This window comes from Coregonus lavaretus, assembly GCF_964263955.1.
Source record: "Coregonus lavaretus genome assembly, chromosome: 14".
Classification (NCBI taxonomy): Eukaryota; Metazoa; Chordata; class Actinopteri; order Salmoniformes; family Salmonidae; genus Coregonus; species Coregonus lavaretus.
This window is the reverse complement of record NC_140001.1, coordinates 27,565,668-27,589,346: the sequence shown is the minus strand read 5'-3', so window position 1 is coordinate 27,589,346 and position 23,679 is coordinate 27,565,668. Positions and strand designations below refer to the sequence as shown.

General features: G+C 41.7%; 3 protein-coding genes across 4 annotated transcripts; 1 reads left to right on the top strand and 2 right to left on the bottom strand.

Annotated features, from left to right (window-relative positions):
• Window positions 1–2,879: 2,879 nt before the first annotated feature.
• Window positions 2,880–6,891, bottom strand: gtf2h3 (general transcription factor IIH, polypeptide 3). The gene is made up of 13 exons (XM_084176833.1): window positions 6,833–6,891; window positions 6,408–6,487; window positions 6,199–6,305; window positions 5,926–6,071; window positions 5,748–5,810; window positions 4,669–4,698; window positions 4,510–4,538; window positions 4,345–4,419; window positions 4,208–4,261; window positions 4,056–4,124; window positions 3,828–3,963; window positions 3,693–3,729; window positions 2,880–3,577 (listed from the first exon to the last, which is right to left on the bottom strand). The coding sequence occupies exons 1-13, from the start codon at window positions 6,840–6,842 to the stop codon at window positions 3,508–3,510; spliced, it is 906 nt and encodes a 301-aa protein (XP_084032959.1). The 5' UTR covers window positions 6,843–6,891; the 3' UTR covers window positions 2,880–3,507.
• Window positions 6,892–7,096: 205 nt separating this feature from the next.
• On the top strand, window positions 7,097–18,140 carry LOC311141393 (translation initiation factor eIF2B subunit alpha-like). 2 transcript variants are annotated; one of them, XM_084176704.1, is made up of 8 exons: window positions 7,097–7,646; window positions 7,893–7,994; window positions 8,150–8,286; window positions 8,469–8,585; window positions 8,692–8,792; window positions 8,898–8,966; window positions 9,394–9,518; window positions 17,905–18,140. In XM_084176704.1, the coding sequence occupies exons 2-5, from the start codon at window positions 7,919–7,921 to the stop codon at window positions 8,761–8,763; spliced, it is 402 nt and encodes a 133-aa protein (XP_084032830.1). In that variant the 5' UTR covers window positions 7,097–7,646; window positions 7,893–7,918; the 3' UTR covers window positions 8,764–8,792; window positions 8,898–8,966; window positions 9,394–9,518; window positions 17,905–18,140. The 2 variants fall into 2 exon arrangements, with proteins under 2 accessions (XP_084032830.1, XP_084032831.1); XM_084176705.1 differs by lacking the exon at window positions 17,905–18,140 and having other exon boundaries at window positions 7,461–7,646; window positions 9,394–9,707.
• A 736-nt stretch (window positions 18,141–18,876) lies between these two features.
• LOC311141392 (transmembrane emp24 domain-containing protein 2-like) lies at window positions 18,877–23,309 on the bottom strand. Its single transcript, XM_084176703.1, has 4 exons — window positions 22,993–23,309; window positions 21,256–21,448; window positions 20,126–20,233; window positions 18,877–19,923 (listed from the first exon to the last, which is right to left on the bottom strand). Exons 1-4 carry the CDS (start codon window positions 23,170–23,172, stop codon window positions 19,799–19,801), a joined length of 606 nt encoding a protein of 201 aa, XP_084032829.1. The 5' UTR covers window positions 23,173–23,309; the 3' UTR covers window positions 18,877–19,798.
• Window positions 23,310–23,679: the final 370 nt, after the last annotated feature.

The window sequence follows — 23,679 nt, the reverse complement described above, 5'->3', positions numbered from 1 at the left end:
CATTGATGGAACTTTATCTGGCAAGTTTAATAAGGGCAAATTATATTTTCTCTTGCCACATATTCAAATTCCTTTATTATGTCATGTCATAGCTTGCAATAATTATTATTTTGAGGGAACCCGAATTTTACTTCTAACGTCGTTACACGTTACTATTATATTCCTTCTTAATTGGCTTGATAATGTAATGGGAAAGGGGTTTGTTGTACAGATATGGAAACTCCACTCTTGCTGTGAAAAAAACAATTGGGCTAGTTTTGAGGCCTTTTGGGTGGGTTTTGAGTGGTCGTTGTGCTAGAAATGTGAGCTTTCCTGGCAACCCTGCTCGGGCTAGCCGGCCTAGTCAGTTGAATGAGCGAGCAAAGCCAACTGAAATTGGAGAAGCGCCAGATAAACGACATATGTTAAACGTTATCATCACTGTGAGCGAGTAATAAAGCATAGGATATGAAACACCAGGTTAAGCGAAGTGTAATGATATAATTGTTATTTTTTAAATGATGTTATGATAGTTTAATTCATTTATAAATGTTCGTTAGCATAGAAGCTAACTTCGGCTAACGTTAGCTCCAGTCAAGCGAACCTGCCTGGCGACAGGACCAACGTCGACGTTGTCAACGAACGTTCACACGGAGTGTAAACAAAGGGAAACGTTGTAACTTGCTGTTTTTAGGGATATGTTGAGAATGACATGATAAAAATGTATCAATGCGATAAGATAATATTTTTTTACAAATTGTTTTTTTTATTATGTTGGCTATTTAGAATTGTATAAGAGTAGCCAAGTCAGTTGAATGAGTGAGAGCCAACTGAAAACTGTATTAGAGAAGCGCCAGATAAACTAACTATTTTAAATCTTCAAGGTTTCAGACTCTCTTCATTCTTCCTACCATACCCTATCCAGGCTCCAAGGTTTAAGAGGGTACACTACACAACTATACTATGTGTGTTGTGGTTTTTCACTATGAGCTAAGGGGGTTTGTGTTGCATAATGTGAGTACCATAAATACTACGTTTTTGGTCACTTTACCCGAAAACCGGTGGGACACAGACCATCATAATACATTGTAAACAACTTCTATGCTTTCATGTTTCACTACAAGCTGCTAGTACAAAACCATGGCATTTTTTCATTGTATTACCATAGTTAATTTTGTACCATGTGTGGCGTACCGCGGACAAGCCACCAGGGGGAGACTCGTTGAGGCCTGGTGACAGAAGGAGTCTACATCACGCGGCGGTGGATCCCTCTGCTGGACGTGCCAGGTCTCGACGGGTCCTCCGGCCAGGACTAATTGGGGCTGATTGAGGCTGGTGCGTAATCAAGGGGCTGATTGCTCACCAGCCGTATGGGGCCCATAAAGCTGCCAGGAGGGCAGCACACGGGAGGGTTGGAGGTAGTGAGAGGTTGCTACTGGACAGACGTCCTCACAGTCTGATAGAACCGAGGGGCTCTGTGTTCTACCCCAGAGGAGACACCATTCCCCGGAGACCAGAAGGCGGCAACCCGGAAGAGGTCTACTGGAGGAGATCGGTTTATTTTCTTTTTCTTTATTGTTTTAAATAAAACACCCTTGCAACTGAGGTATCACACGTGTCTGATCTGTGTAAATGTGTTGATCAAACCCCCTGGTCTGCCACACACGTGGTCAAAAGTATGTGGACACCTGCTCGTCGAACATTAATACGGAGTTGGTCCCCCTTTGCTGCTATAACAGCCTCCGCTCTTCTGGGCAGGCTTTCCACTAGATGTTAGAACATTGCTGCGGGGACTTGCTTCCATTCAGCCACGAGCATTAGTGAGGTTGGGTGATTAGGCCTGGCTCACAGTCGGCGTTCCAATTCATCCCAAAGGTGTTCGATGGGGTTGAGGTCAGGACTCTGCAGGCCAGTGAAGTTCTTCCACACCGATCTCGACAAACCATTTCTGTATGGACCTCGCTTTGTACACGGGGCCATTGTCATACTGAAACAGGAAAGGGCCTTCCCCGAACTTGCCAAAAAATTGGAAGCACAGAATCGTCATATCATTGTATGCAGTAGTGTTGATTTCCCTTCACTGGAACTAAGGGGTCTAGCCTGAACCATGAAAAACAGCTTCAGACTATTATTCCTTCTCCACTAAACTTTACAGTTGGCACTACACATTGGGGCAGGTAGCGTTCCCCTGGCATCCACCAAACCCAGATTTATCCGTCGGACTACCAGATTGGAACTCGGTAGAGCGTGTTGCAACTGAGGACAGATTTTTACGCGCTACACGCTTCAGCACTCTGCGTTCCTGTTCTGTGAGCTTGTGTGGCCTACCACTTCGTGGCTGAGCCGTTGTTGCCCCTAGATGTTTCCACTTCACAATAACATCACTTACAGTTGACCGGGGCAGCTCTAGCACGGCAGAAATGTCACATACTGACTGGTTGGAAAGGTGACATCCTATGATGGTGCCACGTTGAAAGTCACTGAGCTCTTCAGTAAGGCCATTCTACTGCCAATGTTTGTCTATGGAGATTGCATGGCGGTGTGCTCGTTTTTATCCACCTGTCAGCAACAGGTGTGGCTGAAATAGCCGAATCTACTAATTTGAAGCGGTGTCCACATACTTTTGTATATATAGTGTACCATGGTACTGGTGCAAATATGGTAGTACAAAAACAAACAAAAAACATGGTATTTTCCTGCCTAGGATAGTGACCGTAAGGGGTAATAATCAGCTGCCTGCCTGATGACCACCGCGGCAACTAGTGACGACCGATGACACCGGGAAGAACGTTTTATTTAATCAAACTTTGAAATTAGTTTTTACTTCACAATACTGTAAAAAAAAAATAACAATTAAGAATGTTGGTATGAGCGGATGCAAAAATGTATAGGAATTCATATTAAGGAATATTAGGCCAGGTTTATTAACAAATTCTGTATTTAAAAGTATCAAAAACATGCATGTACAAATGGTGAGATGGCTACAATTTGTTTAAAAAAATGTCACATTATCTTTTGTGATCATAAACCCAGAGCCATATGCTGGATTCATGACGGAAACTCTGAACCTCAGAGTAAAAATGTACCTAAGTTATTTGTGTAGAGCTTCCCATTGGTTGATTCTGATACGGTCCCGAGTGGGAAACTCGGGTATCATCGTTTCCAAGTCAAACATTTCTGAGTTTCCTAGTTCCGACATGTCATGAATGCAGCATTAGCTCTTCCTAAACCATGGGTGGCCAAATCTGTTGTAGTGGTGTGGTGCGGTGCAGGCTTTTGTTCCTTTTTTACTTTAATTACTTCAATCAGGTGTGTTACTGCTTGCCTGAAACAAAAACCTGCACCCACTCAAGCCCCCTGTGTATTAGAGTGACCATCCCCGGCCTAAACCAATATTTCCGCTTGACATAACCTGCGGTTTACCAAGGAGGGTGATCATACATTAATACCTGACCAAAAGAAACCCTTGGTAATCTTTAAATAAAACTTTCCAATTACACATTTCCATGTACAGTATTAATTTGCATGTCACGTTGAGGCCTTGAGTTTCTTCTTCTTTGACTTCACCACCTGGGGCAATGGAATTTTGAAGGCAGTCCTACAAGGAAAAGGCATTTAAAGACGACTAAACACATTTGCACAAAAACAATTACCACCTGTTTCTACTTCCCCTAAAATATATTACAACAAGAGTAAAGGTCTGTAGTACTCACTCGCACGTTGTGCAGATCGGACTGAAGTTGCAGAATACTTCAAGAGAATAGGGTTTGTTCATTAGGACTTCAATCAATAATACAACTGCAAATGTTCATGACTTTTATACAATGAGAAAACAAAATATAACTCACTTGACAAACACACTGAGCAGACATAACCAATCTCAATGAGGTTTCTGTGGCAAAAGCATGCTGCTCTGTAATCCACATGGACAGGAGGTGGCAGCACCAGTTGGGAGCGTTGGTCAGAGTCTGGCAGGAATACCCACTACAGGTAAAAGAGAATGTAACCAATATCACACAACACATATAAGAGATAAAAGCTAATCAATCTTTATCTCATATCATTTTAATCCTCACCAGAAGATATTGTGCCAAGGCACTCTTCTGTGGTATCTTCAAGTACAATCCTCCAGTTATGTCACAGGCCTGTTAAGACAAATACAATAGAAAATGGTGAACCTTCTGAAAATGTTTGTGCACATCTATATGATAAAGCAATCAAAACTTGCCTGTTGGAGGAGACCTGAGTCCGAGTCCAACACACAGGCGTCTATTAGGATGTTCTGTAACAAGACAAAAGAGAGGCACAGTTTCTTTATTAAACATATGCTAAAGGAAGCGAAAGCTGAGAAGAAAGTAATTTTACCTGCTTCTGTGCGGCGAAGATCACATTCATGAAGTTCATGTATTGCAAGGCACAGTCTTCTGCTGCTTTAATGACCTATTCCGCAAAGACACAAAACAAACATTCAAACCACATTCATCAAAAGAGTAGGCTACCCTTGTGAAACTGACTCAAGTGAGGTCTTACCAATATCCTCGACTTCATTTCTTGTCCGGCTGAAAAAAAGCAGGGAAACATATGACTGAAAACCATGACTGGTATAATGACCATTACAAAATTGTCAGATTAAATCTGATGGAATTTATAAATACTTTATTAGTCTAGTAACTGAAATGCTCGGAATACCTTCCAGCTCCTTTGCGACTCTATGGATATCTGAATATTGAAAGTAAAAGAAACATACAAGCAAGCATCCAGTTCAAATTTGATGTGGTGGATTTTATTTATAATTTACAAATCGACAAAACACCAATGAAAACCAGCCATTTAAAAATAATTCAGAGTGGCTGCGCATCAAAGTTCTCTGGAACCTTCTTCCCGACAACTAAAGGTCCGAAGCTTCTATGCATGTGCGTGATTCTCTACTTCACGCAGTTTCTGCTCTACTCATTCGGCATCCCAGAGAACAGGCTACTCTTGCAAATGGTTCTTGTTTAATAAAGTTGGAATAAAGCTGATTCAATGTCTGCAAGATCACATAATGATAGTATTCTACACAACAGAACCGAATATAATAGCATAGCATAACTTTACTGTAAGACAAAAAAACACCACATTTATTTTAGGATGATTGTGCGAATGGTCGTATTGAATAAATGTTTTATGTGTGAAACGTCAATCAGTTTCATGGGGATATATATTTAGATGTTCTTGAGTTATTAACAGTGCTGTTTTGAATTATGTATGAAGACTAAATGTAGAACAGATGGTGTTAACAAACTGTAGAATTCCTGTGTTTAGTTTCAATCAAAGCACATATTTGGCCTAGTGGCACGCTGTTGGGTTTTGGCCGCATGAGAGAAAAATGCAACCAGTCGCACAATCATCCTTTTTTTTTACCGTAATGTTATACTATGCTATTATATTTGGTTCTGTTATGTTGAATACTATCATTATGTGATCTTCCAGACATTGATTCTGCTTTAATCTAACTTTATTAAATGAGCACCATTCGCAAGAGTAGCCTGTACTCTGGGCAGCCGAACGAGTAGAGCAGAGACTGTGTGTAAAGAAGAGAATCCCGCACATGCGCAGAAGCTTTGGACCTTTAGCTGTCAGGAAGAGGGTTCCAGAGAACTCTGATGAGCAGCCTTGGCCAAAATAATTTCAGGGAAATTGATTAATATCTTCTATAAGATGGTGATGATGCTGTTGTTCTAATGTAAATGCATTGTAATGACTAAGCATTTTCATGGAAAGGATACAGCAGAGAGCTTTAGCAAGTGATCCCGCCAATAGTGTGTCTGTCTGGTTTCCCTTCACTTCAGCTGAAAAACATAACAAAAGTGAGGATATTATAAGAGTGCACAAAGGGAGTTGACAACAAACATGGCTAACTATGTTCTTTTTTGGCAATGCACAGGGAGATTATTCTGCACTTACTTCTTGACATGAGATTCTTGATCTCTTCTGCAATGAGCTCATTGGCAACTGACAATAGCTCATACTTGCCATCCCCACTTGTTGATGCATTGTCGTCCCCATGACCATCTCCAGATTTCCAGAGCTTACAAGGATACAGAAAATGACTGCAGCATATGACGACAAGGGAGGAAGAGAGAGATTTGTAATTAGATTAGAACATAAAATCACCAGACAGAAACCAGCAATTAGAAGTATTCTGTGTATCTACTAACAAGTGACACGTTTGATTACCTTTCCTGACAATGGCTGGCAATTATGGCCAGCTTGTTGGTCCTAGTCATGACCAGGTGGGAGTTACCCATCACCATGACTGCATCCAGACACTTGGACAGGGTGAACTAAGGGAGGAGAAACATAATCATGCATATCTCAGTCTACTTCAAAGAAGAAGTTAGAGGCTAGCTCTGTAGACAATTGCACAAAGAATAATTGTTAAATACCTGAGGTTCTCGATTAGCTTGCTGGCCCCACCATATGGGATTGACATCCACAACAATGACCAGAAGACTGACTTCATCCTCTGCAGACAAACACATAAGTTCGCTTAACAGCTAGGACAGGTGGCTATTGTTGTTATGACAATAACTAACTGTTATGCCTTTTCTCATGCATTCATTTTATATCAGTGATTAGTAGTAGGCCAACATTACTAATTGCTAGCTAGCTAGCAATTAGCACAAACTAGCCAACATTAGCTAGCTAGCCAGCTATTTCATTCCTTCATAAAACTCATTCAATGCCAGCAAGCTTGTAAGCCAATGTTTTCACTAGATAAAAGCTACACTTCCAATATTTAAAAATATAAATTATTGTTTGAAATTATAATGTATTACGGTTAAATCTCTATTATGGTGAATTCACTTACCCGACGCCATCACCAAAAGTTAACATTGCTAACTCCTCCAGCGTGCCCAAACTAAAGCCCCGCCCATTTCTCCCTAAAACAACAATGAGAATTGAGTTAAACGTCATCAAATTGCGACATCTGATATTTATGCCGCGTTTAAAATACCTGGGAACTCGGAAATCTCCGACTTCCGAGCGTTCAAGGCTATTGGGAACTCGGGAAAAAACGAGCTCCGACTGGGAGAAAGGCCCGTGCTATACGGGGTCCTTGGGACGTCTCTACCCCTTTGCAGTTTATATTTAAAATGGTTAGGGCAGGGTTTCCTAAACTCGGGACTCGGGTGCCCGTTTTGGGGTTTGTCCTAGCACTACACAGCTGATTCAAATAATAAACTAATCATCAAGCCTTGATCATTTGAATCAGGTGTGTAGTGTTTATTTCCGAATTCCCAGTTGTCGGAGATTTATGATTTCACAGTTGATTTGAACGTGGAATCCATCCCAAAAATTAGCAAACGTTTACCTTAAACTCAGTATAAGTGTGACAGAATTGGCTAATAAATGTATTTCATTTGACGCAAATCAAGGATGATCTTTTCTCAGTCCAAAACGTAATAAGCAACTCTTGAAAGAGCGTAATTCACGTCAGAGGAAAAACGTGGCTGTTTCATCAGCTCGAGCAAGTACATGACTAGTAGCTCGCTAACGTTAGATAGCTAGAGAACGAAGAACATCTGGCACATACTAGGTTAGCTGGCTAGAAAGTTTATACTACTAATATTTAGGTATCATCTGTCCCGCTTCCTGCTTTTGTTGAGGTGTGGACGAAGATGGTGAGTTGAAGTGTCATTGAAGAACTTGATGAGTAGACATGCTTCCCATATGGTCCCCCATAGCCATATATACATGGACTTGCCTGCAATTGATTTCATGGGGGTTGTTTCCGTGCATGCACAAAACACTATCCATACAACTCTAAATAGAGGATAAGCTTAGTGAGAGTGTAATCAAGTACATTTGCACTTCTATATGGATCATCTTTCCATATGACTGACTTGCCCATGGCCATCTCCTTTCAGAGCTGGTGGAGTACTTCAGGACACAAATGAGACAGGGCCCTGAGGTACCCTCTGCTGTGGCAGCAATCCGCACTCTCCTGGAATTCCTCAAAAGAGACCAAAGTCAGATTTACCTTCAGACAAAACCTTACTTTTCTACTCCTTCACTTATTATACTGATGTGTAGTGAATCAAGAGGAACATATTTTGTCTGATGGTTATTAGCAAATAGACAAGTTGTGGTATTGATTGGCTGGATGCTTTATGTCCCTGAGCAGGTGAGACCATCCTGGGCCTGAGAGAGAACCTGACCCAGACCATCGGGTGTCTGGAGGAGGCTGACTCCTCTGTGGCTGTCTCGTCTGGTGGCAAACTGTTCCTCCGCTTCATCAGCCTCACATCACTGGAGCACCCTGTGAGTAGAGGGCCTTCACCTATCCCTCTCGCTGCAACATCTAGGCTACTCTTATACACTCTGAGCCCACTTTACTGTGATTTTACATGTATTCAATAGTGAGTGTACCTCGAGTTGTCCAACGTACCATCGTGATTTGAGATGTCATTATCAGAAATGTGTTTTATTTGTCCCCCGAACAGGATCTCTCTCAATGCAAGAAAGTGATGGTAGAGAGAGGAGAGCTCTTTCTAAAGAAAATATCCCTTTTCAGGAGTAAAGTAGCGAAACTATGCCATACCTTTATCAAGGATGGAGCTGTAAGTATTTCTATAGAATTTTGTTTTTTGAATGACGTCTCAAACCCGCTCCACTCATGGTGATTCTGCCTCTGACAAACACTGTGTTCTCTATTGTCATTCACAGAAAATACTGACACACTCCTCCTCCCGGGTGGTTCTTAGGGTAGCAGCCGACAAGAAACGCTTAATTGTCTAAGTCACTGAGTCACAACCAGACACTGCAGGGTGTGTGCTCAACACAAACACATGCATATGTATTATGCTAAACTAAGCAAACCCTAGAGAGGAACTTGAAAAAATATTCACAAGTATACTTTTGTCTCTTTCCAGACAAAAAATGGCAGACAAATTACAGAAACTAAACATTCCGGTCACAGTGGTTCTTGATGCTGCAGTGGGGTAAATATCAAAATCATTTAAGTTGAGTCATGAAATTATATAAATAAAACCGATTGAGATCTCAGCTCAATCATACTATTCTTTTTTGAAGGACCGTAAAAGTACTGTTTTAACAACGCCCACCTTTGATTTATACAGGTAGCCTATATGAAGGAAGCAGTCAGTGAAATCCATGTCTCTTATTACAGTACTGAAAATAGAATGTGTTTTATTAAAGGTATATCATGGAAAAGGTGGATCTGGTGATTGTTGGTGCAGAGGGAGTGGTGGAAAGTGGTGGCATTATCAACAATGTACTGTATATATTCTGAATTGGATAACACACCAATCAGACACATTCTGGACAGTCTTATGTTTATGTCCTTGGATGACGTTACCATTTACAACACATCATGGGTTACCCTATGTTTTGCAACCCACTTGACAGATTGGCACCTATCAACTGGCTGTGTGCTCCAAGGCTCACAACAAGCCTTTCTACGTGTGGCAGAAAGCTTCAAATTTGTCAGACTCTACCCTCTATACCAGCAAGATGTCCCAGACCGATTTAAGGTAATTGCACTAAAATATGGTTATTAATATTCATCTTTAATTTACAATTTGTAGAAACTGAGAATAGAAAGGTTCAGAACTTTTGTGAAACATTACAGCACAGTTAAAGTATATGGCAATTAGAAAATCAAAACTGGATGATTTTCAGAGATAGATGGGAGGGTTTGAGGGTAACTGAAGTGTGGGACTAAACAAATAAACACAAATTAAAAAAGATAACTAAATGTAGAATATACAGTTTCTGTAAAATGTATAGTATGTATACTGAACAAAAATATAAACGCAACAATTAACGATTTTAGTGAGTTACAGTTCATATAAGGAAATCAGTCAATTGAAATAAATTCATTAGGCCCTAATCTATGGATTTCACATGAATGGGCAGGGGTGCAGCCATGGGTGGGCCTGGGAGGGCATAGGCCCACCCACTGGGGAGCCAGGCCCACCCAGTCAGAATGACTTTTTCCCCACAAAAGGGCTTTATTACAGACAGAACTACTCCTCAGTTTCATCAGCTGTCCGGGTGGCTGGTCTCGGACGATCCCGCAGGTGAAGAAGCCGGATGTGGAGGTCCTGGGCTGGTGTGGTTACGCGTGGTCTGCGGTTGTGAGGCCGGTTGGACATACTGCCAAAATCTCTAAAACGACAGAGGCGGCTTATAGTAGAGAAATTAACATTACATTTGCTGCCAACAGCTCTGGTGGACATTCCTGCAGTCTGCATGCAAATTGCACGCTCCCTCAAAACTTGAGACTAGTGGCATTGTGTTGTGTGAGAACTGCACATTTTAGTGGCCTTTTATTGTCCCCAGCACAAGAAGGCACTTGTGTAATAATCATGCTGTTTAATCAGCTTTTTGATATGCCATATCTGTCAGGTGAATGTATTATAAAGGCTCACCAACAGGGATGTAAACAAATGTGCACACATTTGAGAAATAAGCTTTTTGTGCATATGGAACATTTCTGGGATCTTTTATTTCAGCTCAAGAAACATGGGACCAACACTTAACATGTTGCGTTTATTTTTGTTCAGTATATAAGCTGTAAGTAGAAGCTAAGTATTGTTGTCCATTATTTTACTCCAATTAGGGGAGGAGTGGGAGGATTAGGGTAAAATAAATGAAACACATTTTATATACAGTTGAAGTCTGAAGTTTACATACACCTTAGCCAAATACACTGCTCAAAAAAATAAAGGGAACACTAAAATAACACATCCTAGATCTGAATGAATGAAATAATCTTATTAAATACTTTTTTCTTTACATATTTGAATGTGCTGACAACAAAATCACACAAAAATTATCAATGGAAATCAAATTTATCAACCCATGGAGGTCTGGATTTGGAGTCACCCTCAAAATTAAAGTGGAAAACCACACTACAGGCTGATCCAACTTTGATGTAATGTCCTTAAAACAAGTCAAAATGAGGCTCAGTAGTGTGTGTGGCCTCCACGTGCCTGTATGACCTCCCTACAACGCCTGGGCATGCTCCTGATGAGGTGGCGGATGGTCTCCTGAGGGATCTCCTCCCAGACCTGGACTAAAGCATCCGCCAACTCCTGGACAGTCTGTGGTGCAACGAGGCGTTGGTGGATGGAGCGAGACATGATGTCCCAGATGTGCTCAATTGGATTCAGGTCTGGGGAACGGGCGGTCCATAGCATCAATGCCTTCCTCTTGCAGGAACTGCTGACACACTCCAGCCACATGAGGTCTAGCATTGTCTTGCATTAGGAGGAACCCAGGGCCAACCGCACCAGCATATGGTCTCACAAGGGGTCTGAGGATCTCATCTCGGTACTTAATGGCAGTCAGGCTACCTCTGGCGAGCACATGGAGGGCTGTGCGGCCCCCCAAAGAAATGCCACCCCACACCATGACTGACCCACCGCCAAACCGGTCATGCTGGAGGATGTTGCAGGCAGCAGAACGTTCTACATGGCGTCTCCAGACTCTGTCACGTCTGTCACATGTGCTCAGTGTGAACCTGCTTTCATCTGTGAAGAGCACAGGGCGCCAGTGGCGAATTTGCCAATCTTGGTGTTCTCTGGCAAATGCCAAACGTCCTGCACGGTGTTGGGCTGTAAGCACAACCCCCACCTGTGGACGTCGGGCCCTCATACCACCCTCATGGAGTCTGTTTCTGACCGTTTGAGCAGACACATGCACATTTGTGGCCTGCTGGAGGTCATTTTGCAGGGCTCTGGCAGTGCTCCTCCTGCTCCTCCTTGCACAAAGGCGGAGGTAGCAGTCCTGCTGCTGGGCTGTTGCCCTCCTACGGCCTCCTCCACGTCTCCTGATGTACTGGCCTGTCTCCTGGTAGCGCCTCCATGCTCTGGACACTACGCTGACAGACACAGCAAACCTTCTTGCCACAGCTTGCATTGATGTGCCATCCTGGATGAGCTGCACTACCTGAGCCACTTGTGTGGGTTGTAGACTCCGTCTCATGCTACCACTAGAGTGAAAGCACCGCCAGCATTCAAAAGTGACAAAAACATCAGCCAGGAAGCATAGGAACTGAGAAGTGGTCTGTGGTCACCACCAGCAAAACCAGTCCTTTGTTGGGGGTGTCTTGCTAATTGCCAATATTGTCAATCAGTGTTGCTTCCTAAGTGGACAGTTTGATTTCACAGAAGTGTGATTGACTTGGAGTTACATTGTGTTGTTTAAGTGTTCCCTTTATTTTTTTGAGCAGTGTATATTTAAACTCAGTTTTTCACAATTCCTGACATTTAATCATAGTAAAAATTCCCTGTCTTAGGTCAGTTAGGATCACCACTTTTATTTTAAGAATGTGAAATGTCAGAATAATAGTAGAGTGATTTATTTCAGCTTTTATTTATTTCATCACATTCCCAGTGGGTCAGAAGTTTACATACACTCAATTAGTATTTAGTAGCATTGCTTTTTAAAAATGGTTTAACTTGGGTCAAACGTTTCGGGTAGCCTTCCACAAGCTTCCCACAATAAGTTGGGTGAATTTTAGGCCATTCCTCCTGACAGAGCTGGTGTAACTGAGTCAGGTTTGTAGGCCTCCTTGCTCGCACACGCCTTTTCAGTTCTGCCCACACATTTTCTATAGGATTGAGGTCTGGGCTTTGATGGCCACTCCAATACCTTGACTTTGTTATCCTTAAGCCATTTTGCCACAACTTTGGAAGTATGCTTGGGGTCATTGTCCTTTTGGAAGACCCATTTGTGACCAAGCTTTAACTTCCTGACTGATGTCTTGAGAAGTTACTTAAATATATCCAGATAATTTTCCTTCCTCATGATGCCATCTATTTTGTGAAGTGCACCAGTCCCTCCTGCAGCAAAGCACCCCCACAGCATGATGCTGCCACACCCATTCTTCATGGTTGGGATGGTGTTCTTTGGCTTGCAAACATCTCCCTTTTTCAACCAAACATAACGATGTTCATTATGGCCAAACAGTTCCATTTTTGTTTAATCAGACCAGAGGACATTTCTCCAAAAAGTACGATCTTTGTCCCCATGTGCAGTTGCAAACCATAGTCTGGCTTTTTTTATGGCGGTTTTGGAGCAGTGGGTTCTTCCTTGCTGAGCGGCCTTTCAGGTTATGTCGATATAGGACTCGTTTTACTGTGGATATAGATACTTTTGTACCTGTTTCCTCCAGCATCTTCACAAGGTCCTTTGCTGTTGTTCTGGGATTGATTTGCACTTTTCGCACCAAAGTACATTCATCTCTAGGAGACAGAACGCGTCTCCTTCCTGAGCGGTATGACGGCTGCGTGGTCCCATGGTGTTTATACTTGCGTACTATTGTTTGTACAGATGAACGTGGTACCTTCAGGCGTTTGGAAATTGCTGCCAAGGATGAACAAGACTTGTGGAGGTCTACCATTTATCTTTTCTGAGGTCTTGGCTGATTTCTTTAGATTTTCCCATGATGTCAAGCAAATAGGCACTGAGTTTGAAGGTAGGCCTTGAAATACCTCCAATTGACTCAAATTATGTCAATTAGCCTATCAGAAGCTTCTAAAGCCATTACATCATTTTCTGTAATTTTCCAAGCTGTTTAAAGGCACAGTCAACTTAGTGTATGTAAACTTCTGACCCACTGGAATTGTGATACAGTGAATAAGTGAAATAATCTGTCTGTAAACAATTGTTGGAAAAATTACTTGTGTCATGCACAAAGTAGATGTCCTAACCAACTTGCCAAAACAATAGTTTGTTAACAAGAAATTTGTGGAGTGGTTGAAAAAAACGAGTTTTAATGACTCCAACCTAAGAGTATGTAAACTTCCGACTTCAACTGTATACACTACCGTTCAAAAGTTTGGGGTCACTTAGAAATGTCGTTGTTTTTGAAAGAAACTTTTTTTTTAGTCCATTAAAATAACATCAAATTGATCAGAAATACAGTGTAGACATTGTTAATGTTGTAAATTGCTATTGTAGCTGGAAACTGTTGATTTTTAATGGAATATCTACATAGGCGTACAGAGGCCCATTATCAGCAACCATCAGTCCTGTGTTCCAATAGCACGTTGCGTTTGCTAATCCAAGTTTATAATTTTAAAAGGCTAATTGTTCATTAGAAAACCCTTTTGGAATTATGTTAGCACAGCTGAAAACTGTTGTGCTAATTAAAGAAGCAATAAAACTGGCCTTCTTGAGACTAGTTGAGTATCTGGAGCATCAGCAATTTTGGGTTAGATTACAGGCTCAAAATGGCCAGAAACAAAACTTTCTTCTGAAACTCGTCAGTCTATTCTTGTTCTGAGGAATGAAGGCTATTCCAGGCGAGAAATTGCCAAGAAACTCTAGATCTCGTACAACGCTGTGTCCTTCACGGCGTAGTGTGTTACCAATTGTTTTCTTGGTGACTATGGTCCCATCTGCCTTGAGATCATTGACAAGATCCTCCCGTGTAGTTCTGGGCTGATTCCTCACCGTTCTCATGATCATTGCAACTCCACGAGGTGAGATCTTGCATGGAGCCCCAGGCCGAGGGAGATTGACAGCTCTTTTGTGTTTCTTCCATTTGTGAATAATCGCACCAACTGTTGTCACCTTCTCACCAAGCTGCTTGGCGATGGTTTTGTAGCCCATTCCAGCCTTGTGTAGGTCTACAATCTTGTCCCTGACATCCTTGGAGAGCTCTTTGGTCTTGGCCATGGTGGAGAGTTTGGAATCTGATTGATTGATTGCTTCTGTGGACAGGTGTCTTTTATACAGGTAACAAGCTGAGATTCTGATTGAGAGGGGGTCAAATACTTATTTCCCTCATTAAAATGCAAATCAATTTATAACATTTTTAACATGCGTTTTTCTGGATTTTGTTGTTAGTCTGTCTCTCACTGTTCAAATAAACCTACCATTAAAATGATAGACTGATCATTTCTTTGTCAGTGGGCAAACGTACAAAATCAGCAGGGGATCAAATACTTTTTTCCCTCACTGTATGTATGTATGTATGTATACATACATATATATTATCTGTCAAAAGTTTATACACCTACTCATTCAAGGGTTTTTCTTTATTTTTACATTGTAGAATAATAGTGAAGACATCAAAACTATGAAATAACATGGAATCATGTAGTAACCAAACAAGTGTTAAACAAATCAAAATATATTTCATATTTGAGATTCTTCAAATAGCCACCCTTTGCCTTGATGCACACTCTTGGCATTCTCTCAACCAGCTTCATGAGGTAGCCACCTGGAATGCATTTAAATTAACTGGTGTGCCTTCTTAAAAGTATAATTTGTGGAATTTCTTTCCTTAATGCGTTTGAGCCAATCAGTTGGGTTGTGACAAGGGAGTGGGGGTATACAGAAGATAGCCCTATTTGGTAAAAGACCAAGTCCATATTATGGCAAGAACAGCTCTAATAAGCAAAGAGAAATGACAGTCCATCATTACTTTACTTTAAGACATGAAGGTCAGTCAATAAGGAACATTTCAAGAACTTTTCAAGTTTCTTCAAGTGCAGTCGCAAAAACCATCAAGCGCTATGATGAAACTGGCTCTCATGAGTACCACCACAGGAATGGAAGACCCAGAGTTACCTCTGCTGCAGAGGATAAGTTCATTAGAGTTACCAGCCTCAGAAATTGCAGCCCAAATAAATGCTTCAGAGTTCAAGTCATAGACACATCAACATCAGCTGTTCAGAAGGGACTGTGTGAAACAGGCCTTAATGGTCGAATTGCTGCAAATAAACCACTACTAAAGGACACCAATAAGAAGAGGAGACCTGCTTGGGCCAAGAAACACGAGCAATGGACATTAGGTGGAAATGTGTCCTTTGGTCTGGAGTCCAAATTTGAGATTTTTTGTTCCAACTGCCGTGTCTTTGTGAGACGCGGTGTGGGTGAACGGATGATCTCCTCATGTGTAGTTCCCACACTTAACCAGCATGGCTACCACAGCTTTCTGCAGCGATACGCCATCCCATCTGGTTTGGTCTTAGTGGGGCTATCATTTGTTTTCAACAGGACAAATCACCCAACACACCTCCAGGCTGTGTAAGGGCTATTTTACCAAGAAGGAGAGTGATGGAGTGCTGCATCATATGACCTGGCCTCCACAATCCCCCGACCTCAACCCAATTGGGATGGTTTGGGATGAGTCGGATGGCAGAGTGAAGGAAAAGCAGCCGACAAGTGCTCAGCATATGTGGGAACTCCTTCAAGACTGTTGGAAAAGCATTCCAGGTGAAGCTGGTTGAGAGAATACCAAGAGTGTGCATAACTCATCAAGGCAAAGGGTGGCTATTTTGAAGAATCTCAAATCTCAAATATATTTTGATTTGTTTAAAACTTTTTTGGTTACTAAATGATTCCATAAGTGTACAATGTAGAAAATAGTAAAAATAAAAACCCCTTGAATGAGTAGGTGTCCAAACTTTCGACTGGTACACTATATATGAAACTCAGCAAAAAAAGAAACGTCCGCACTTTCAACTGCGTTTATTTTCAGCAAACTTAATGTGTAAATATTTGTATGAACATAAGATTCAACAACTGAGACAAACTGAAGAAGTTCCACAGACATGTGACGAACAGAAATTGAATAATGTGTCCCTGAGCAAAGGGGGCGTCAAAATCAAAAGTAACAGTCAGTATCTGGTGTGGCCACCAGCTGCATTAAGTACTGCAGTGCATCTCCTCCTCATGGACTGCACCAGATTTGCCAGTTCTTGCTGTGAGATGTTACCCCACTCTTCCACCAAGTATGGCTGGTGGCATTGTCATGCTAGAGGGTCATGTCAGGATGAACCTGCAGGAAGGGTACCACATGAGGGAGAAGGATGTCTTCCCTGTAACGCACAGCGTTGAGATTGCCTGCAATGATGACAAGCTCAGTCCGATGATGCTGTGACACACCGCCCCAGACCATGACGGACCCTCAACCTCCAAATCGATCCCGCTTCAGAGTACAGGCCTTGGTGTAACGCTCATTCCTTCGACGATAAACGCGAATCTGACCATCACTCCTGGTGAGACAAAAACGTGACTCGTCAGTGAAGAACACTTTTTGCCAGTCCTGTCTGTTCCAGAAACGGTGGTTTTATGCCCATAGGCGACGTTGTTGCCGGTGATGTCTGGTGAGGACCTGCCTTACAACAGGCCTACAAGTCCTCAGTCCAGCCTCTCTCAGCCTATTGCGGACAGTCCGAGCACTGATGGAGGGATTGTGCGTTCCTGGTGTAACTCAGGAAGTTGTTGTTGCCATCCTGTACCTGTCCCGCAGGTGTGATGTTCGGTTGTACCGATCCTGTGCAGGTGTTGTTACACGTGGTCTGCCACTGCGAGGACGATCAGCTGTCAGTCCCGTCTCCCTGTAGCGCTGTCTTAGGCGTCTCACAGTACGGACATTGCAATTTATTGTCCTGGCCACAGCTGCAGTCCTCATGCTTCCTTGCTGCATGCCTAAGGCACGTTCACGCAGATGAGCAGGGACCCTGGGCATCTTTATTTTGATGTTTTTCAAAGTCAGTAGAAAGGCCTCTTTAGTGTCCTAAGTTTTCATAACTGTGACCTTAATTGCCTACAGTCTGTAAGCTGTTAGTGTCTTAACAACCGTTCCACAGGTGCATGTTCATTAATTGTTTATGGTTCATTGAACAAGCATGGGAAACAGTGTTTAAACCCTATACAATGAAGATCTGTGAAGTTATTTGGAATTTTACAAATTCTTTTTAAGACAGGGTCCTGAAAAGGGACATTTCTTTTTTTGCTGAGTTTATATAGGGGATTGGAAATAATGCAGACAATTACATTGATAGAACCCACAATCTGCAATATTAAAGCTAATACACCCCTAAAAAAATTAAAAAGGTCATTGGGCTGTAGTTATTGTGTGTTAACTTGTGGTCTCACTTTGCTCTCTCTCAGTATAAAGCAGGCACTCTGAAGTAGAACACCCCATGATTGACCACACACCGCCGATTACACTTCTCTTCACAGACCTGGGGGTTCTCACTCCTTCCGCAGTTAGTGACGAACTTATTAAGCTGTACTTGTAAACCACCACGAGAAGACAAACACCAAATGGATTAATTTAATTCAAATATGAACAAGTCACCTTTCAATACGCATATCACTTATATTAAACCCATAGTGAGTCAAGACATGATACAAGGATTTTATTATTAGTCTTGGATTTAAGGAGAAACTCACAAAAAGCAGGTGTTTTATTTTGTGTGTGAACATTTACCCATAAGAAAATTGCAATTGGCTCAGGACAGCACGGCTGGCCCTTTGATATACACAAAGAGCTAATATTAATTAGGCTCAAAGTGGAGGAGAGATTGACTTCGTCACTACTTGTATTTGTGAGAGGTATTGACATGTTGAATGCACCAAGCTGTCTGTTTGAACTACTGGCACACAGCTCGGACACCCGTGCATACCCTACAAGACATGCCACCAGAGGTCTCTTTACAGTCCAAATCAAGAACTGACCATGGGAGGCGCACAGTACTATATAGAGCCACGACTACATGGAACTCTATTCCACATCAAATAACTCATGCCAGCAGTAAAATTAGATTTCAAAAACATAAAAATACACCTTATGGAACAGCGGGGACTGTGAAGTAACACAAACATAGACATGCATACAAACACAACATCTATGTACACATGTATTTTGTGTTATAGATATGTGGTAGTAGAGTAGAGGCCTGAGGGCACACACTTAATGTTGTGCAATCTGTTATGAATGTATAACTGCCTTAAATTTTGCTGGACCCCAGGAAGAGTAGCTGATGCCTTGGCAGCAGGTAATGGGGATCCATAATAAATACAAATAAGAGTATATAAAAAGTACTGTACTAGTCAATTACAAATTAAAAGCAATCAATCTCAAGAGGAGAAGGAGACATTTTATTATGAACAGGATTTGGGTCATAAGTTGTTCATCACCATGTTAACTTGACTCCTCAAAGTCTGTCTGAGCTCTGTATCGCAGAAGTTATTCACCCCGTTATGACCATTGTCACCGATTTACCCAGAATTACACAAACCTTGAACATAACTACCAATACAAACTAGAATAAAATCTGTACAAAATTGTCCTCATTTGATAAAAGTACAATACTAGTACAATATAAAAATGCTCAAGCAACTACTTCAAACTGGCAACAATAGCTCAGATCTCACACCAAGGCTTTTCTTGTACTGCATCTTACCCCAAAATGTAACATCAATCTTAAAATACATACAGTACGATTATATGCCATTACTTTGTACTTTCTCCCATTAAATATGCATACTGTGACTGATTGGCATGGTAGGTGTTAAAAAACGTAGTCGTACAACAAAATAAACTCCCTCAAAAACATCTAGAGCAAGCTGAACAGTTGTCTATTAACATCATTCCATGCCCAGTGTTGTATTTAATGTGTCCACAACTTACTCCTTCTCTAAGATGAGGACAAAAGCTCCTCCTGGCATCTGGAGTTTTAGGGCAGTGGGTTTGAATGCATAAATACTCAAACTCTTCTTGATCAAAATTGTATAATACCCTCTTCAGTGCTATTGATATCAAAGTCTGAGGAGTCAATGCAAAGACAGTTCTCCTCGAGAGGAAAAACATACATTGTACCATGGCCTGAAGTACGTGAAGAGGAAAACAGAGACATGAGATTGGACAAGGAAAAAGCTTTAGAGGTTGTTTGATTTCCTATTTTGAAGTATGGTGCGGCTAATGGTTCAAGTGAATGATGAATCACTTGAGTTAAAAAAAAAAAAAAAAAAAAAAAAAAAAAAAAAAAAAAGCCTTGTTTTACACAACTCTCCGCACTTCGAAAAATCTCTTCAGGTAGTAGATCTGTCCCAGGGTCATGGCTACCAACACAAGAGCTTCAAAGAAGGACCAAAGCACCACTCGGCTGTTTGTGTTGTCATTAACTAGAAAGAGGGGAGGAGGGGGGGGGGAAACACAGGACAATACATCAAACCACTACTGCCACTGAACAACGCATTCACTAAGCTGTCAAAATTGGGTGTTCTTCACAAATGCTGTTTGGTTTTGTTCATACGTTATTCATTTTCTATGGAAATAGCACATTTTTGCTATGTTGTTGAAGAAGTAGCACAGAAGTGGTCTTACTTGCTCTGTGTATTCTCTCTCGGACCTCCATGTATTCCTGTTCGTGTTTTACTGCTGTCATGGCAACTGCTAGCTCATTAATCATCTCCTCCAGCTTGTTCTGGTGGGCTGTGAACAATAACAGTACACCAAATATTGCACATTCAAAGAAACCAAGAAGCACAGGCACAAACAAGTAAATCAGGTAAAACTCAAATCCAAGGTTTATTGTAGATGCTGTATAAAGGGATGTAAGGACTTTCAAGCAATACAAAGGAAATGTTTATACATCACACAATAAACACCATCAGTAACTGTCAGTAAACTGTGACATCATGTCTCTGCCAATATCTTGGGTATACCCATTGTGCAAAATTGTCCTTTTAACTAATCTTAACATGAACCTTACAAATACTTTCAGGTACATTTAAATAATTTAAGTCTGTCTTTTTTACTAGTGTCTTTTACATAAAATAACTACAGTAACAGAAAAGAGCACAGTTTGAGTTAATAGTGCTGTGCAAACTGCTGCATTGACTGGACACACGTGTACATGGATTGGATACCAGATTTGTTATTGAAACTGACCAACCAATAATTTTGAAAAATTGAGAAGGAAAAAAAATGTGTTGACCCAATTTGTTCACTTACTGCCCATAAGGCAGAGGCTGAGGGGGGCATACATTTCCTAAATCCATTCACCAGTCTCAAGTCATTGCTAGGCAACATTGAGTGTCCATAAAGCAAAACACACAAAACAGCACAACCCAGGCAATTAATCAAACTATGGAAACTGCACTATTTACATTCACTGTGTTTATTAAGCAATTCAGTATCTAGGTTAAGCAACACTACAGAAAATGAGGCCATTCGCGCCAAGAGCATTGAAGAACAACCCTCTCTGACCTCACGCAATAGTGTTAACCTACCGTCCCAAGTGTCTCCACCACCTGATGGAGGGGAGGAGAGGGGCAGGCAGAATGAGAAAAGGAGGAATGATGGAACAGAAGGAATATGAAGGAAAACAGCAGGAGAAAATGAAAGCAGCACACAGTGTTCCCCAGAACGTAAAAACATCTGATGGTGATATTATATTCCGAACATCAGTCAGTGTACCCATTGCTGCCTCGTCAACCTTAACCCCAGCCTACCTTCCGTCTCCATGCCGTCTCCCTTGGGGGCCTCTCCGATGTCAATGGTAAACATGACAATCTTGGGCGTCATGGTGGACATCTTATTGCTGAAGCAGAACTTGTATGTGCCATCCATATGGGCAGCCACAGAGTACTTTCCACTGGATTCTCTGTCTCCTTTATAAATCTGCTTCCCATCTGGACCCGTGATCTGCAAATGAAAAGTGCCTGCTTAGTAATTGATAATCTCCTGTTAAAGGGATAGTTCACCCAAATTACACATTGGGTGCCTTAACCTTGTAAGCAGTCTATGGACAAGGTATTTGAACAATCCATGCCTTGGTTTTATTTCCAAATGCTAACATTTTAGCACAAATCCCATTCAAGTCATGGTACCGATATTAGCATTTTTCGTGCATCGTGTCCAAACATCCGAAAGTATCTCAAATTGATTGTGAAGCTCAACAAAACCACTTATAGATGATTTGAACATGAACATCATGCACCCAAAATGCTAATACTGGCACCATATACTTCAATGGGGTGATAGCATTTGAATAGCATTTGTAAACAGTGCCAGGGAAACTAAACCAAAGTATGGATTGCCGTCATACCTTGACTGCTTACAGGGCAAGGAAACCAATATATAATTTGGGTGAACTATCCCATTACCGTTAGGAATACAGGTAACTTAGTTATGTTTTGACTGGACACCACCAGAGTTAAAGGTGCTACATTGTCAATCCAACATCTGCATTGGCCATGCAGCGTTTATGGCGATATGGCCTCTGCAGAAGTCGGGGCATTCATACTTCTTGCGCTTCGTGGAGCAGCGCAGAGCTGTTGTGAAGGAAGTTGTCAAAGAAGTGAGTTTGTGTTTATATAGGACCCCACCAATCATGTCAATGCACAGCCAAATGGAGCCCTCCGCATTGTTACACAATTTGGGACGCGCATGGCACGGAGCTCAATTAGGCCTCTGCATGCCCCGTCACACCCTCCATACTGAGCATTCGACCACATTTTCGGATCAAGCATAAATTGGCTCTTAGACAGCACGCTGCCCAAAACCACCATCAACACAAATATATGAATTATCAATAGCCCTAACATGAAGTCATGCTTTTGCTCATGATGTTATTTATTTAAATGATAATAACTATGAAACAGGATAGTAGCTACGTTGAAAGCTTGCCTACTACTAGCTAGTAATATATGGCACAATTTCAGTGACGTTTGCGAGGTGATGCTGCTAGCTAGGCAGGTTTACGTTAGTTGGCCAACTCGCAAAAAGTTAGCTACCAAAGATACTTAGCCACTATAATATCCAGAGATACTTTTCTAATATCTCTGACATAGCTAGCTAAGTTAAATAGCTATCTATTTACCCACCCAAGTTAGCTTATGTAGCAAGTTAGCCAGTCAGCTAACAATAAATTGTCAGTCTTCTGTCCCGCAAGATGTAGACTTCGCAAAGTTCATTATCTGCCAAGACAAGACTAACTGCTAGCATTATTTTTAGCCACACTCACTAACTCATATTGCTAGCTAGCAAACTAGTTGGACGAGTTTAATGGCTGGCTTGATAGTTAGCTTTGCTAACTAGCTAGCTAACTCAAATGCTCATATTTAGCAAGGCCCACATTTTTCAAACCTAGCTAACTTAGCTGCTGCAGGGCAAAGTGCGCAGGGACTGATTTCCCGCAATCAGATTTAGAAAGATGTTGGCCAACTTTCACAACTCAATAGGCTTACCTCCACATCGATGTCAAGGAAACCTCCTTCGGCCACCTCAAACATGAGGCCCATCTTGGTACCAGAGTTGACTCGTTCAAATAAACATTCTTCTGCATGAGCGTCTATGCTTACAAAGTAACCTGACACTGTGACGGAAAACATAGCTAAAATGACCATAAACTCCGAGAGAGTAAACATAACTGTTGTTGTTTTTCGCAACTATTTATGTGAAAAAGACGCAAAAGCGTACTAGTAGAGCGAGCTCTCGCAAGCCACTGACTTGAGGAGCTAACACTACTAGGGAACGCCGCCCCGTTCTTTATACCTCAGTGAACGCGTCTTACTTGCGGATGGTGCCACATAAAGACTGAAAAACGAGCCGCGTCGAGGTTCAAAAAGCACCACGGACAGCGCCACGATCAGCGCAAACTAAAACAAAAGACTGATTGCAAGTTCAGCACCACCGCCACAACTACAGCATAGCGTGCCCGGGTAGCTCATTTAAATATAACGAGAAGATTCAAGCACCTGTTGTGACAGTGGCAGGGTTGTTATGAGTCTACGGCTGTGGATGCATGAAGGGATGCTTTTGTTATTGTTTCCATTCCCCTTTTCCCCTGAACTTTAGAATTGTGAATTTATAGACTCAATTCCAGCTAATGGGGAGCAGCATGTTCCAGAATATACTGTAGGGTTGTTTCTAGA